Source organism: Rhinichthys klamathensis, unplaced genomic scaffold, assembly GCF_029890125.1.
Source record: "Rhinichthys klamathensis goyatoka isolate OS25496 unplaced genomic scaffold, OSU_Roscu_1.1 h1tg000497l_1, whole genome shotgun sequence".
Lineage (NCBI taxonomy): Eukaryota > Metazoa > Chordata > Actinopteri > Cypriniformes > Leuciscidae > Rhinichthys > Rhinichthys klamathensis.
The window spans coordinates 780,402-797,621 of NW_026606980.1; the positions used below are offsets into that span (position 1 = coordinate 780,402).

The 17,220-nt window shown below is 41.2% G+C and overlaps 2 protein-coding genes and 1 long non-coding RNA gene across 3 annotated transcripts; 1 reads left to right on the top strand and 2 right to left on the bottom strand.

The window, feature by feature from the left end:
• Window positions 1-359: 359 nt before the first annotated feature.
• Window positions 360-3,419, bottom strand: LOC130072591 (small membrane A-kinase anchor protein). The gene is made up of 2 exons (XM_056237769.1): window positions 3,065-3,419; window positions 360-1,067 (listed from the first exon to the last, which is right to left on the bottom strand). The coding sequence occupies exon 2, from the start codon at window positions 872-874 to the stop codon at window positions 605-607; it is 270 nt and encodes an 89-aa protein (XP_056093744.1). The 5' UTR covers window positions 875-1,067; window positions 3,065-3,419; the 3' UTR covers window positions 360-604.
• A 1,781-nt stretch (window positions 3,420-5,200) lies between these two features.
• mstnb (myostatin b) lies at window positions 5,201-9,073 on the top strand. The gene is made up of 3 exons (XM_056237767.1): window positions 5,201-5,677; window positions 6,415-6,785; window positions 7,754-9,073. Exons 1-3 carry the CDS (start codon window positions 5,302-5,304, stop codon window positions 8,132-8,134), a joined length of 1,128 nt encoding a protein of 375 aa, XP_056093742.1. The 5' UTR covers window positions 5,201-5,301; the 3' UTR covers window positions 8,135-9,073.
• Window positions 8,279-13,319, bottom strand: LOC130072588 (uncharacterized). Its single transcript, XR_008804143.1, has 2 exons — window positions 12,945-13,319; window positions 8,279-9,597 (listed from the first exon to the last, which is right to left on the bottom strand). It is a non-coding gene; the product is annotated as an uncharacterized LOC130072588 (long non-coding RNA).
• Between the last annotated feature and the right edge of the window lie 3,901 nt (window positions 13,320-17,220).

Sequence of the window (17,220 nt, forward strand, 5' to 3'; positions counted from 1 at the left end):
TCACCTGAGGGTGATAGATTTCCCCAATCCCCATGCAGATTTCGCAACCGGTACAAGTTGGGTCATTCAAATTCACTACGTTGATCAACGGAAAGCTGCTTGGTTTGAAAGTGACTTGGTTTGAAGAGGCAACAGACAATTAACCTTTTTTCTCTGTGAAATTTTGCAGAAAGCCAATGTGACCACACCTTAAGACGGATGGATGGATGGATGGATGAAATTAGGTACTGTCTGATGTGCTGAAACACAAACATGAAATGCTAAAGGCAAAAAGATGAAGTCTATAATTAACAATGGTTGTGATGACTGTGGCCTTTGGACAATTTCAGGGACTCTCCCATTAAATTTGACGGTAAACAAAACAAAAGACATAAAAAGATAATGTCTTGTATTATAACAGCTCCATGGTCAGTTGTTAAGAAAACAAAAAATATGGCTGAATATTTCATGTGAATCCTAAAGAGATTTTCAGAGAGCCAAAGAACATCTTTCCGAAATGACATGATTATCCACTGGCCTTCATTTGTCGGTCTGAAAGCTCTCCTTTACATACAGGAGAGGTGTGAGCTAGACCAATCCATTCTTATTCCACACAGTTAAAAACTTATGGCACATCACACTCAATGTAGGGGATGTCACTGTACCGGCTGTCCACCTCCGCCCATTGTTGTACTGCCCGGGCCACAATTTCCTCTGAGAGTCTCTGGGCATAGTCCACCAACACCGGATTGACCAGCACTGGGTCCTCCATGGAGCCGATCTCTGAGAAAACTAGAACGGCTTTCTCTCCTTGCTTTCCTGACTTGCCATCCACTTTCTCCGTTGAGCCGGAATTCTGAGTAGGGTCGCGGTGCTTGGATTTCATGCATCCCATGATATAAATAATGTAGCATTGGTTTGAAAGCAGTGAGGCGAAGAGATGCAAAAATGGCGTGATACAGAGGTTATATTCCCTTGGTTGGCAGTTTATAGGGTTTTATATGGTAAGAAGCTAGGATGTAGAGGTATTTCTGTACAAAGTGTAGTCCAGATGGTCAGCCATGATGTATAGCATTCTCACACTTGCCCTGTGTGAAGAAGACGCATGTTTTTAGTGAGTTATTGCGTGTGTTTTCTTGGCTAAATATATATTTTCATGATGACTATTTTTCACAGTGTCAGTTGGCAACCTTGTCCAAGACACTGTAATGACTTGATTTTCACAGGAATGAGGATTTCCTAAAGAGGCAGTATAAAGTAAAAATATAAAACTGCGTGTGCACATAGGGTTTATAAATAACATGTAGTAAATTGGCTAGATATATTATTCATTACTGATGGCAAGTCCGACTCATTTAAAAAGATTTAGTGCTTCTTAACGCGAACACGTAATAACGTCATCAAGTTGACCAGTGGATCGCGGCGTGGTATATCACATGCTCTGATAGCATTTTGGTAAAAGGTAGGGCAGGCAATTTTCAGAGTGGATAGCAATAGCAAGTTAGCTTTGAAAACATGAAATCCCACCCTCCCTTCAGAGCGTCTCCAAAACCACGCCTTCAAAACACATGAACGCGCACAGCAGTTTGCAAAGTGTCACGAGGCGAGAGATGGCATTAAGCTACCTGTCTCAAAGCACATAACATTACAATAATATTGAACGTAAACAATATATCGTCACGGGTTTCCATCTCTTCCAAATTACAGTTATGGTGTGAACGCAGCATAAGCTCATTGTTTTGGTCCAGGAAGAACTGTAAAAGGTGGCAGCTGTTTCGGGTGCGGTGCTCGGTGACTGACATCGGTATAGCGCGGTATAGCATGAAACGCGGTGATGACGTGTGATGTCTGTGTATTCCAATCGGACTTAATTGCAATGATTGGAAGAACATTTTATGGTCCTATATATATATATATATATATATATATATACACACAATTAGGCCACTTAACTTAGTGATTGCTGTCAGGATGTGAAGAGCCTTTCAACCATAACAAAAAAATCTTTCTGGAACAAATCGCCTACACTGCCTTAAGTCATAATGTAGCTGTACAAATGCTATCCATTACGGTTTTTCTATTTATAAGTGTATTTAGCCCAGTTCAGATCCAGCTCATTAAGTAATTTAAAATCTTAAATAATTAGTATTTACATGAAACACTACTACAATTAATTTGTCTCACTCTCCTCCCTAAAGGAGATAAATGCTATACAAACATATACTCTTATGCGCATAACAATCGTGTATGGATAGGGATAACGTTTTATAGTATGTTTTATTTGTAACGTTTCTACTAAATCTGCTTTTCTCTACATCAGTGACACCGGTTCATTTGCTTCACTCTAAAAGTATCTTACAACGGTTGACTTGAAAACCTCTCGGACCGATTAAGTTCGATTTTCGAACGCACCTTTCAGACCGATTTTGTGAACGGGATCAACCTAATCATTCAACTGATCCGACTCAAACGAACGATTCGCTCAGGACTCGGACGTCTATTGCAGTTGGCATTTATCTTGCGCTGCCTGCCTAGTGCAGCTAATGACTAACAGACTTCTCCTTACAACGAAAGCCGGTGGTTCACTCCATTTGCTGCTATCACACATACCAAACATCTATCATGTCTCATTTAAATATAAATCGAATTCTGTGAAAAACATTGTGGATTCTAAGTGTAGCTCTTTTGGGCGTCTGCTAATATTGTATTGAATAATGTTATTACTCACGGCAGTTATTCTCGAATGACACTCAAACCCGTTGTATAGGCTATAGACATCATATGCATATCATGCAGCCAAGGACAACCGACAATCACTGTCTGCAAATCTGAAGTGATCAACAGTTTAATAAACATCATGATTGATGCTATCCTGGTTACAATGTTGTACCAAGGGTGAACGAGATTAAAATTTCAGTTTTGTCGATTTTACTAGTAAATTGGATGGTCGTATTTGTGTCAAGAAAGCTTCAAGGTCAAGTCAAAATTATATTTCAGTTGTTGTTTTTTTAAATGCACGATGATCCGTAATCTAATGTTAAAAGTGCACATTCCAGAGATATATAATCAGTGTGGGTATACATACCCCTTCGGACTGCAGGCTGCGAGCGTCCATATTATGGATACAAAACCGAAGAAAACGTTTAATCCAAATTGAAATGCGTTATTTAAAAGGAACCCTACGATAAATCCACACTAATAAATAATAGGCTGAAGCTCCTTTCTCTTCACCAGTCTCGGTTACTCCACAGGAGAATGAGAAAGCATGTTGAAGAACTTGCTCTGGTAGGATAAGTCGGGTCAGAATTCAGCATGTGCGTCCGGAGTCCACATATAATCATGATGATAACGTTTCAGTTTCATTCCAGTGACAGGACAGCGATGGGGCTTGACAGCGCATTAATCCGTGTTTTTTTTTTTTTTTTATTCCCCCCTGTCCATTCATACATGGCCATCTACATTACTGAATTTGCAGCTGGGAAATTCTTTCTGTTTCACGTACACACTTAGTTCATGCTATCCTTGCCTAAACATTTGTTTGTAAACTGGGTAAAATAGGTTACTGCAACACACGAAGACACAGGTTGCGCCTCGTTGTCTTTTTAAATACATTGTCGCCACCTAGTGAAATGAGCGTTTTCCCTATAGATAGACAAATGTTGATTACCAAACTTGCTCATGCCATATGACCAACCTAGAGATGTTGTAGTCAAGATTTATGAGAAATTTATGAAAGATAAACGTATTTGTTGTCATACAGCATATGTTTTGTCAGGCCTAGGCCTATGATAGGCATTGCCTACCTGATTCATTCAGTTCATGTTTTATCAGACTGCATGGTAAATTTTGAGTTTGTGAGTTTTTACAAAGAATTTCCTGGCAAGAGCATAATATGCTATATTATTTACATTAGGCCTATGTTATGCATTATCATAGCATTTATATTAGAAAGTTTTCTGATCAGTTTCCGTTTTAATTCTCTCCGTCATTATCTTACTTTCACATTATTAGACTGAACCGAAAATATATTGCGATATTAAGTGATACGTAATGGATAATAATGCCCTGTCATCGATCGGCTCATTATCGCAAAATGTTTCGAGACGGGGCGATCAGACGCCAAGTCGTATATGACCCTGAAAGAGTTTATTTTGCGATAATGACCGGATGACTGCACATTATCCCGTTAATTATACGGCTACTTGCCTAATAAATAAATGCACATGAAATGATGATTTTAGCTTAAATTATGTTGTTATGTGAGAAGGAGAAACTGTGTAGGCTAGGCCAATGCATGTGAAATCGGTTGGACAACATCAATTCACAGCTTAACGGCCTATTCCAAGGTAAGGCCTAACTAATTTTTAATTAGGCCTACATATTTTGTCATGAATCATGAGCCAACACATTGATGTAAATTAGAAGTTGTAGAATATTTGTTTATATGTGTGTTTATTAGGCTATGTTTGCGTGTTGCCTATCCTTATTATGTATCCTTTTACAAATAACTCACACTGTGCAAAACTTCATGTCAGGACCTGGTTATTAACGCGTTTTACACTAGACGATCCACAAGATGGCGCTATGTATCTTACCCACAGATCTAAAAAACGAAATAAGCTGCAGCAAACAAGATGAATTGTGATTATTCAATGTTACTATTAAGAAATACATACGTGGTGAAATTATTTTGCGTTACATTGACAGAAGCAACGTGAATATTATACAAATGAACATACTGTCATTTTAGCAGTTATTCACATTAGCAGATGAGCCCACATGTTAAGGCTGCCAATCACCTTTTTACCAAAATCATGCTGCTCATGTGTAAATGTCAAGTAGAGTAGACCATCAAGGTGCCTTATATTGCAATGTAATAAAATAGTAAAACAAATATTCTGTTGCTTATGATTTTATATTCATAAATATCAAATGTAGCCTTTACGTTCTGGGTCAGTTGCGTTTAACGACACACAGGGAGCATCCTGGATGCACGCGCTGAAATATTGTAATAAAAGTGCGTATTTTTTTATATGCATGTGCATAATATGCATTCAAGTTAGACTGGTTCCTCCACGAGTCCTCTAAGATGTGTCATACCTCTTTAAGAACTGCGAAAGAAGTCCAGCTCTGTCCATTAGGTTTATTGTTGCCAGCTCAGCCAATCATTGAATCTTACGACACAATAGAGTGGCCAAAGTTGCAGTATAAAAAGCCTTGCCGAATTTAAGCATGACATCTACTTGTCCGGTGCGTGGTGAGGTTCATTTCCATAGCAAATCAGATCACACATAGCAAACATCCTTTAGCACGCCTTGGAACATGCATTTTACGCAGGTTTTAATTTCTCTAAGTGTATTAATTGCATGTGGTCCAGTGGGTAATGGAGATATAACGGCGCCCCAGCAGCCTTCCACAGCCACGGAGGAAAGCGAACAGTGCTCCACATGTGAGTTCAGGCAACACAGCAAGCTGATGAGACTGCATGCCATCAAGTCCCAAATTCTTAGCAAACTCCGACTCAAACAGGCTCCAAACATCAGCCGGGACGTGGTCAAGCAACTGTTACCCAAAGCACCGCCTTTGCAAGAACTTCTGGATCAGTACGATGTTCTGGGGGATGACAGTAAGGATGGAGCTATGGAAGAGGATGATGAACATGCCACCACAGAGACCATCATGACTATGGCCACAGAGCGTAAGGATCAACTATTTCAAAGATTCATTCATGTAAATGTACTATCCTCTTAATGGACAAAGAATCTAGGGAATAGTCTACTTGGAGAGACCCTTTACGCAGTCTTTACGCCCAAGCCAGTTGCACGTCACGAGGCAGCTATTGTGCATAAAATGCACAGATAAGATGTATAATTGTCGATTCCTATTTTTTAAGGCTTTGTGCCCGTATTTTTCAGCCTTGCTAAAGCAATTTTACGCACGCTGAACATGGAAGCGCAGCAAAAGCGCACCAGCGTCGGTCAGAAGAAAATGTTTTCACCTTTACCACACGTGATATGCGAACTGTAGTTTAAATTGGTTCACATCTTAGTCAATATTTTAGGTGAAACTGTGTATGTCCTAATGCCTTTTATATGTAATGTCTAAATATAGACATTATATCTGTAGCCCATCCATTCGTTTTTAAAGATATAAATAGCATAGTTTCCTTCTGCAATGCCGTATAGCCTACAAATATAGTGTGTATATATCTAATTATTACATATAAATGTCACCTTAATGTATGTAATGTATTTTGTTTTGTGGGCGTAGTCAACGTTATTTCTTTAAAAGTTAAATTTGACTTTTTTTTTTTAAATTAGCCTATATCAGTGCGTCATTTTATGGACCGCTTTAATAATAGAACTCACTGAAAACCAGTAGCCTAGATCCCGTATAATCCCTCTGATTTACTTTCTCTTCTTTTTTTTTTTTCAGCTGACCCCATCGTTCAAGTAGATCGGAAACCGAAGTGTTGTTTTTTCTCATTCAGTCCGAAAATCCAAGCGAACCGGATCGTAAGAGCGCAGGTCTGGGTTCATCTGAGACCGGCGGAAGAAGTGACCACCGTCTTCTTACAGATATCACGGCTGATGCCCGTTACGGACGGAGGAAGACACATACGAATACGATCCCTGAAGATCGATGTGAACGCAGGAGTCACCTCTTGGCAGAGTATAGACGTAAAGCAGGTGCTCACGGTGTGGTTAAGACAACCGGAGACCAACTGGGGCATCGAGATAAACGCGTATGACGCGAAGGGAAACGACTTGGCCGTTACCTCCGCTGAGGCTGGAGAGGATGGACTGGTAAGTTGAGTTGTTGTGTTACCAAATGTGCGTTTTTTTACACAATACAACCACATTTAGACAGAACTCCGTCAATAGTAGTTGCTGTGAATGATAATAGCAAGAAATTATTTATGGTTGTTTCAAATCAGCAATCTCCCAAAAAAAGTAGTGCCTGTAGCACCAATGTAAAAATGTTCTTAATTCCATGTTTCAGAGCGCGGAACATTCAGTGATCAGTGTAGTCGTGAATGTTTTTGTAAATGTAGTCCGAATCCTGAACGAATGATTCGTTCAAACCGGTTCTTTTTAGTGAATCAAAAACGAAAAGCGCGACCACAGTAATTCGGTTTTAGAACTAACGATTATTTTGACCTATTTCTTGTAATGAATCAACAGCATGCTTAGTACAGTCCGATTCCCGAACGAATTACTATTATTAGCTGGTAACACTTATGAATCAGTCGAAACAGTTACAGAGTTAAACTGACTCACTAATTGCGAGTTACTTTCTGATATTTGACTCGAAAGTTAAAACAAACTGAAAAGAATATTATGTTAAGACTCCTGAAACTTGAACCAGAGTAGTTAGTGGTTGTTATCAAGACAACTTGTGTTGTAATCAGTGGTGGTACATTATAAAAATAATGTTTTAGTATTTAAGGTGTGTGAAAACCCATTTAAAAAGCAAAAAATGTATTACCTGTATTTTGATTGTGCTGAAATCTAAATTGATCTCATGATTTGCAGTAAATGCAGTATGAATTGAATGAATTTATTTTTTTACTACAAGAATCCTTAATGGCACCATTAAGGAACGGGAATTGTTAAGTGGATTCAGCACCAGAATAATTCAATTCTTTCCCTTTCTTAATCATATCCGAATTGGCTAGATTTAGCATTCGCTAATCGTTGGACAAATGCCCATAGATATGAAAGTAGCAAGAGTAAACTGAAACGCTGGCTCTTTTGGGTTCGTTCTCTTACAGCTCCCCTTTATGGAGGTGAAAATCTCAGAGGGCCCAAAGCGGATCCGGAGGGACTCTGGACTGGACTGCGACGAGAATTCCTCCGAGTCCCGGTGCTGCAGATACCCTCTCACTGTGGACTTCGAGGACTTCGGCTGGGACTGGATTATTGCTCCAAAACGTTATAAGGCGAATTACTGTTCAGGAGAATGCGACTACATGCACCTGCAGAAGTATCCCCACACCCATCTGGTGAACAAGGCTAATCCACGAGGCACCGCCGGGCCCTGCTGCACCCCCACCAAGATGTCTCCCATCAACATGCTATACTTCAACGGCAAAGAGCAGATCATCTACGGCAAGATCCCGTCAATGGTAGTAGACCGCTGTGGCTGCTCGTGAACCAGTGCCCAGACAGGACTTGATCCGTCTCAAAGACCCGGACATCTGATCACACCACCCGCCATCCATTATCAGTGCTTTCCGCAAGACACTGTGCAATAGAAGGACGCTCACTCACTCTCTGGGCACCGCTTCATTTGACTATGTTTTTTTTTTTGTCATTTTCCTCTAAATCAGTATCTCTGCCACAGGAGTCCAATGTCACATGGATATACTAAAGGAATGTCTTGGAAATGGACACTATTGAAATGGATGACATTCTCTGCTTTATTTCATGTTTTCACCTTGTCAGAATACTCTCATTAGGATACACAGACAACATACAAAAAAAATATATATCACAACCACTCCAAAATACAATCATTTAGATCTTTGCTGTAACCAGTGAGCTTGTTTAAGAAGAGTATCCAAGAGAAACAGAGAGGGACTCTCGAACATTGAACAGAGCTTGAATAGGGTTATCTGACGCGAACTTCCACATACACTGCAATAAACACACAGATCGAATTGTTAATCATAGCTTTTGTCCACTACTCATCTGTCGAACAGCCCTACACACTTGAAGTATTATTGAAATCGACATTAAGGGAGAGAAGGACTTGAAGCAGAGGCGCTGTGAATGCGGTCTACACATTAAAATGTGTTCGAGACAGAGACGTCGGAACTGTAAGAATGAATGTTAATATCACGCTACCACTCTGTCTTCAAACCACACAGTTTGCACTATGGCAGACCAATAAAAAGAATTGGTTGCTAAAAATGTTGTAAAAACTGATTTTGATATGTTTGCTAATTGTATTGTATACTTGCCATTGTTTCCATTAACAGTTGCCTTTTTTAACCACGGTTAGTACATGTATAAGAACACAAGATAGCAACAAAAAAAAGTGTACAATATAAATCTATGTATCTGTTCAAACAAATAAAAGTGCTTGCTTTATATGTTTAACTCTCTTATTTCAAATTGCTTTACAAGAAAGGTTGAGTTTTAAATCGATAATACCTGGAAACATCTAATTCTTTCTGTACTTGAATGATTTATTCCAAGTAATGTAAATCTTTTATTGAGCAATATGGGACCTGATCAGAGCGTTTAAAGGGGAAATTGTTCGCAATGCAAAAGGTGGATGAAGGGTGTTGTCTGAGCTGTGTTAAGAGGTTCTTTCTGGGTTGGATTTACTATCATTTGACCTTTTCATTTGTTTTTCCTGTAATGGCAGCAAGCTGCAGCGTTACATAAGCCCAAATTAACAAATCTCCCCTCGGAATAGTTCAGCGTGAGCATGCAGCAGAGTTTTCTAAAAGCACTTGTGCAGAAATGTTTTGACAGCATGGCTAATTAGACCAAGGCTTATTGGAGCCCTCACTTCCGTCCAGAAGAGGGCGAACTCAGCACTGCCGAGATCTGCTTCCTTTCCTGCTGTGAGTTGGACGGATGCCATGGAAACCAGGTGGGAATTGCTCTGAAATGAACAGAGGGTTGTGGGAGATTAAAAGTCCCTGAGCAATAACATTTCATTCCGCATTTGGGTTGAGATAATGCGCCGTGGATTCTGGATCATTTGCCACATACAATGAAACGTGGGTTCTGAAAAGCCCAAACACCTCACATGAACGCTCTTGAAACTATCGATAAGCGCTTTAACATCTGAATGCGCACCGATAATCAGGTGCATCTCTTCGTAATTCCTCCTGTTCTACATGCAGAAGCGTTCGTGCTATGAATCACGCTCGGCAGAAGAATGAATGATTTGTTTTCTTGTGCATCTGACTTGCAGCGCAGTCCTTAGTGCCAGGTAATGGCAAGTGTATGATAAACAGAAACTGTAACGGTTTCCCCGAGTTGTTATATCTGTCACATGGGAAAAGTTTTCCTGGTCTCCGTGGCTTGACGGCTGCCAGCACATTCCCAGGTTGACAGGAGAGGAAGTGACTGTGAGAAAATGGGAAGGCAGCGTGGCTCCTCGGGGGGACAGAAGACTCCGGGGGGAAACACATAGCTCATCTCAGTCACCAGGCTTCCCCATATCCGCACGAGCTGCAGGGGAGCCGGGAAGGGCTGCATGCGCTCGGACAGGAGGTAAGCACCTTGAACAAGGGGGAAGAGGGACAGCTGCCAGGTGTGGTCAAACATCTGCATCTTCACACTAAACTCTGGAGCAGCTGGGGAAACGCTTGGTTTGAGTGATGAGCTGAAAGTACACACTGCCATGAGGCATCAGGTCGAATATTGATGGCGAGGTTGAAGACAGGCGATGACCGATGATGTATTTTATGCTATTGACATCTCACCTGGTCCGTTGCTGTGGTAAACATGCACTTTTCTATGACCCGTCTGCCAAAAAAGCAATCAAACGATGACAATTTTTCATCTCAAGTTGACAGACGTCCTTCAGGTTTTGAACAAGAGACAAACTATTGTGAATCGTAAGATTATTCGAACTTTAATAAAGATTATAAAGTGTGTTTGTTTATAAATATTAATCAAATTAAAATGGGTTTGTGTTTCATATTTCAATTATTTTATTTTTTTCTGGTCCAGTAGATTTATACATGCACTGCTGATATTTGAATGGTTCAACATAAATTAATAAACATACACTATTAATCAAAGGTTTGGGGTCAGTATGAATAAGAAATGTTTCTTGAGCAGCAGATCAGCATCTTAGAAGGATTTCTGAAGGATTTCTGAAGGATCATGTGACACTGAAGACACTGAAACAAATTCCGTTTTAAAATATATTTAAATACAAAACAGTTATTTTAAATTGCAATTATTATTACAATATTACTGTTTTTACTGTATTTTTAATGGAACAAATGAAGCCTTGGTGAGCATGAGGGACGCATTTCAAAAACTTTTGAATCTGTGGCTTTGGCTTGAAAAACATGGCATGGCGTGATTTGTTTATTATTTAAACCGAACTGATGCTTCTTGCAATTTTGATCAACCTTCATCTAAACCAACTTTACCATGGATTTACCATGGATACCATGATATTTAAATCAGCTGAATTTGCATCAAAAATCTTCAATACTAGGCTACATGACAGAAAACCGAATGTTCAGGTTTGTAAGGTACATAAAACGCAAATGCTCATTAAACAAGACCTAATGACAATGCATTTCCATCAACTAGCCCAAAACTCCTGTCACATCGACCATGCTTAATGTTGAGCTCTGCACTGTTCTCTTCTAATTCAGTCAACAATCAGGTTCTCTCAATGATCACAAGCTAAATGACCTTTAATTTAATGATTAATCTTACATTTTGCAATGTAATAATCGCCTCAATTTCCAAGGGATGTGAGATTCAGTCGCAGTGAACTTCTGCCCTCATCTGAAGAAAGCAAATAAAAGCAATAAAAGACACGAGCCTCGGGCGCAGATGGGCGCAGATGTGCAGCCACTGACGGCTGGTTGTCAGCGCTCCTGATGGATTTATCCAGCGCATCCACACTGGGCCTTGCCTTCAACACCACTTGTTTTTTCACTTAGCTAAGAAATCGACATCCGTCTCTCCCGACACTCTATTGACCCTTGTGGAATCAACATTTGATTAATTACATCGTAAAGCTTCCGGACGTCTAAGACGGGAATGTGTCCTGTTTTAGCAATGTGTAACTCAAGATCACATTTGGGCTGGAATGAGTCATTCAGCAAGATGTGTCCATAAGTCTAAGTTCATTTACAAGGCACCCTAATGACTGAAGTGGAAAAGGTCTGTGGCAGTAAACCATATGCCCCCAGGAGACCAATGACTGACAGTGATGGAGGATAGATGCTCCTCTGAGGAGACTGTGAGATGTCTGGATCATTTGGAAAAGTGGAAACATGTCCCCTCCTGTGTCATCACAACGCCTGTCAGACAGCTGGATATGCAGGAATCGGAGGTGTCTTGTCATATGGAGAAGCAGTTCTGCTTTGTTTTGCAATAATGTTCCTATCAAATATTGTTCAAATAAAATATTGCCAATTGAAATCTATCTATCTATCTATCTATCTATCTATCTATCTATCTATCTATCTATCTATCTATCTATCTATCTATCTATCTATCTATATACTGTATCTATCCATCTATTTATCTGTATGTCTGTCTATCTATCTATCTGTCCATCCGTCTATCTATCTATCCATCTATTTATCTGTCTGTCTGTATGTCTAGATCCATCTGTCCATCTATCTATCCATCAACCTTTCTGTCTGTCTATCCATCTGTCCATCCATCTTAGTATCTATCCATTCATCCATCCATCCATCCATCTATCTGTCTGTCTATCCATTTTTCAATCTATCTATCTATCCATCTACCTTTCTGTCTGTCTATCCATCTGTCCATTCATCTATCTATCCATCTATCTGTCCATCCATCTATCCATCCATCTATCTATCTGTCCATCAGTATATCTATCTATCTATCTATCTATCTATCTGTCTGTCTGTCTATCTATCTATCTATCTATCTATCTATCTATCTATCTATCTATCTATCTATCTATCTATCTATCTATCTATCTATCTATCTATCTATCTATCTATCTATCTATCTATCCATCCTTCCATCCATCTACCTTTCTGTCTGTCCATCCACCTTTCTGTCTGTCTGTCCGTCCATCCATCCATCTATCCGTCTGTCCATCCATCCATCTATACATCTATCTATCCATTTATCCGTCTGTCTGTCTGTCTGTCATCTACATATATGTCAATCAAAGCATAGTTAACCTTAACAACCATTCAGAACACACCATAAACCAACCAGCAGCACCCTAGCAACCACTTAATAAGCAATAAGCATGAGGCTTACCTTGTTCTCTGAGATTCTTCAGATCCTTTTTGCCAGTCAAATCTGTAAGACACATTACAGACTATGTTAATTTGCATTCACAAAACTAACACCAATTACATACAGTTCAGATAGGAAATAAGCAAAGGTAACCCCCATTCCAGCACATAAATCGAACGTTTATAATGTCTCTAAGGACAACATGAAAACCGCAGTCGGTCATTATACAGTTGATGCTGCCAAGTACCACAAGGATCCACCTACTGTGATAACCATATGGTGACACACTTGATACAGTAAAATGGGTCATTTATAACTCCATAGATTTTCTGTGAAAATTTCTAAACAAATGGTGCTGCATGGGTAAAAATGTACTTTATCTGACTCTGAGTTTTGGATTTGTTGCCAGAGCTAAAATTTGACAGAAAAACTTGGACTCTTAAATGTGCAGGTGATTTCAGCTCTCAAACAGAATGATAATATCTACATGGACATCTGTCTTCTGAGCCACAATGTTTCTTAACCTTCGACCCCGTTTCAGAGGCACTGGAATGGCATTTGGCACGTTCCCTGACCACGATGTGCAGCCCATATCATGCCAGACCCTCCTACAGTACTCTCCTTCTACCAGTGCCAGCTGCTCAGTCTTCAATTAATAGATGCCATTTAACCGCTAATTAATATACTGTTAATGTACAGCAGCACGTTTTGGAGATTTGCACTTTGTTTGAGACTGAGCGATTAACGCTTGCTTGTTTGTTTGAAAGAATAAAAATGGCGCCTGAATGAATAGTTGAAAGCCATGGAAAAAGTTGTACAGTAGCTGTCGAATTAACACGATAATATAGAGGGAATAATTATATATATATTTTTTAAAAAATGATGCCATCTACCTCGTAAACAAATTCTGTATATGGGTTCCCTTTCAAGGCGGTCACTTCGACATTACGTCATACTGACGTATATGGGAACTCCTCCCTTCTCCATTTTCACTGAAATCGTATAGGTTAACGCCAGCTGGAGACAGCTGACCAATTGACGCAAAACATGCAAATGCTGACCGGTCCGCGGGCAGTATAAATAGCATGGGCGCGACAATTACGTCAGAATCTCTTTCTTCACGCTAGAAGTCTTATCTGAAGTCATAGTGGAAGTTGCAATAGAGGTTACGCACCATGTTTCCTCCCCGCATCCGATGGCTGCTACATGCCAGATATGTGCGGTATTGACTCGCTCTACCCAAACAAGGATCTACTGAGGCCGCACTCAGGGACGACAGGCATGTGCTGGTCTACCAGTGCGCGCCCTCATAAACCCGGGCATCAGCAGGGATGAGGCCCACTGCCGCCAGCGGCCGCTGGTGGGCCCTCTCACGCCCAACGAAGAGTTGACAGTCGTTCTCCCCTGTGGCCCAGTGGCGGAACCCGAAGCCTTCGCGCGAGAGACCCGTGTTCGATCCCGGCTCTCGAGCAGATACATTTTAACCTGCCCGTCGCCTCTCCGGTCCTTTTCGCGGGCTCGCTAGAAGGACTCGACGCGTTAGGCTTCGTCGGAAAGAATACTTTTATTATTTTACTTAGCCCGGTATCTTACAGCCAGGCTACTTCAAGAAAGATTCCGTCTTCACGACGTCCTATGGTAAGTCATGCGAAGATGCATCCAGAGAGACGAGGCAAGGCCATGGCTCTGTGTCTAAAGGCGCGAAAGTGGTTGTTTCCCCCTGTGGCTCAGTGGCGAAACCCAAAGCAGTCGCACGGGAGACCCGTGTTCGATCCTAGCTCTCACAGCAGATACAATTTAGTCTCGCCGCGGCCAGACTTTAAACCGAAACTTTTGATCTCTATACGGTCCAGCCTTCCTCGATGTCTCTCTTCGTCGGCACCTCGTCCCGCCTAATTCAGCTACAGCCGCCAAAACGGTTCGAACCCGAACAAACCGGATCTTCACCGTTGGCAGAGGGTGGGACCGGGAATGTGGCGACACAGGCCACGGAGAGCGCCGCGCCAGGACGCCCCGCTCTGGTGATGGAGGTGCACAGCTTACAGCTTATGTCGTCAGGCTGCCCTGTATCCTTCAGTGCAACTGGCCATTCTGATTTAACCACGTATCCACAGTTGTTGTCGCTACGCCACTGACGCTGTGTTTATGTTCACACTGCACACTGATATGTGCTATGATTTGTGCCGTTATATATTGCCCTGTTTCTTTCAGTGCGAATGGCTACTCTGATTACCACGTGTTCACAGTTGTTGTCGCTATGCCACTGACGCTGTGTTTATGTACACACTGCACACTGATATGTGCTATGGTTTAACTGTTATATCCTTATATATTGCCCTGTATCCCTCAGTGCAACTGGCCATTCTATTAACCATGTATTCAGTTGTTGCCGCTACGCCACTGACGCTGTGTTTATGTACACACTGCACACTGATTTGTGCTATGATTTAACTGTTATGCCCTTATATGTTGCCCTGTATCCCTCAGTGCAACTGGCCATTCTGATTTAACCACGTATTCACAGTTGTTGTCGCTACGCCACTGACGCTGTGTTTATGTACACACTGCACACTGATTTGTGCTATGATTTAACTGTTATGCCCTTATATATTGCACTGGATCCCAAAGTGCAACTGGCCATTCTGATTTAACCACGTAATCACAGTTGTTGTCGCTACGCCACTGACGCTGTGTTTATGTTCACACTGCACACCGATATGTGCTAAGATTTGCGCCGTTATATGCTGCCCTGTTTCTTCAGTGCAAATGGCTATTCTGATTACCACGTATTCACAGTTGTTGTGCGATGAAATGACGCTGTGTTTACGTGCACTCTACACACTGATATGTGTTCATGATTCATACCACGATATTGCCCTGTACCCTTCAGTGCAACTGGCTATTCTGATTACTACGTATTCACAGTTGTTGCGATGCAACGGACGCTGTGTTACGTACACATGCACTGTTATGTGTATGATTTATGCCATTATATATTGCCCTGTTCCTTATCCTTCAGTGCAAATGGCTATTCCGATTACTACGTATTCACAGTTGTGCGATGCAACTGACGCTGTGTTACGTACACACTGCGTTATGAATTTTGCCGTTGTTGCCCTGTATCCTTCAGTGCAAATGGCTATTCTGATTACTACGTATTCACAGTTGTTGTGCGATGCACCTGACACTGTGTTACGTTCACACTACACAGCGTTATGTGTTGGGATTTATGCCATTATATATTGCCCTGTAATTTTCAGTGCAAATGGCTATTCTGATTACTATGCAGTACGTATTCACAGTTGTTGTGCGATCCAACTGACGCTGTGTTTATGTACACACTATGTGTTATGAATTTTGCCGTTGTATATTGCCCTGTATCCTTCAGTGCAAATAACTATTCTGATTACTACGTATTCACAGTGTGGCGCGATGCAACTGACACTGTGTTACGTACATACAACTCACTGTTATGTGTAATGATTTATGCCATTATATATTGCCCTGTGTCCTTCAGTGCAAATGGCTATTCTGATTACGTACACAGTTGTTGTGCGGTGCAACTGACGCTGTGTACACGCTACGCACTGATGTGCTATGTTTACGCCGCTAAATATTGCCCTGTATCATCAGTGCAACCGGCTATTCTGACTTACTATGTATTCACAGTCGATGTCGCGATGCCTCTGACGCTGTGTTTTTGTACACACTAATGTGACTATGCTATCGCGTTGCCCTGTATCCTTCAGTGCACCTAGCTATCCTATCTAACTGTGCAGTTTGTCGCTACGGCGACTTGCGCTGCATCTGTGTCCACACTGAAGCGTTATGCAGTTATGTGGCTAACGTAACTGACCATTATGTGAACTGTGCATATTCATGCAGTCTCGGTCGCTTCATCGACTTGCACTGCATTATACACTCAGATGTTTGAAATGTGCACACTGATGGGTAATGCTGTTATGTTGCCCTCTGTCCTTCAGTGCAACATCCAGCTATCCTATCTAACTGCATATTCAGTTCTGTCGCTATGGCGACTACACGGCATGTACAAGGACGTGTTTTTGCTATTTTGTTGCCCTGTTTCCTTCAGTGCAAAACTAGCTATCCTAATCAAACCGTGCATATTCATAGTTCTGGATGTATGTACGTAAACGGATGTGTTATGCTGTAATGCTGCCCTGTTTCCTTCAGTGCTGCTAGCCATCCTAATCTAACTATGCATCTTAGTTTCTGTCTCTACACAGTTTCTGTTGCTACAGCGACTTACGCTGCGTTATGTACATGCAAGGATGTG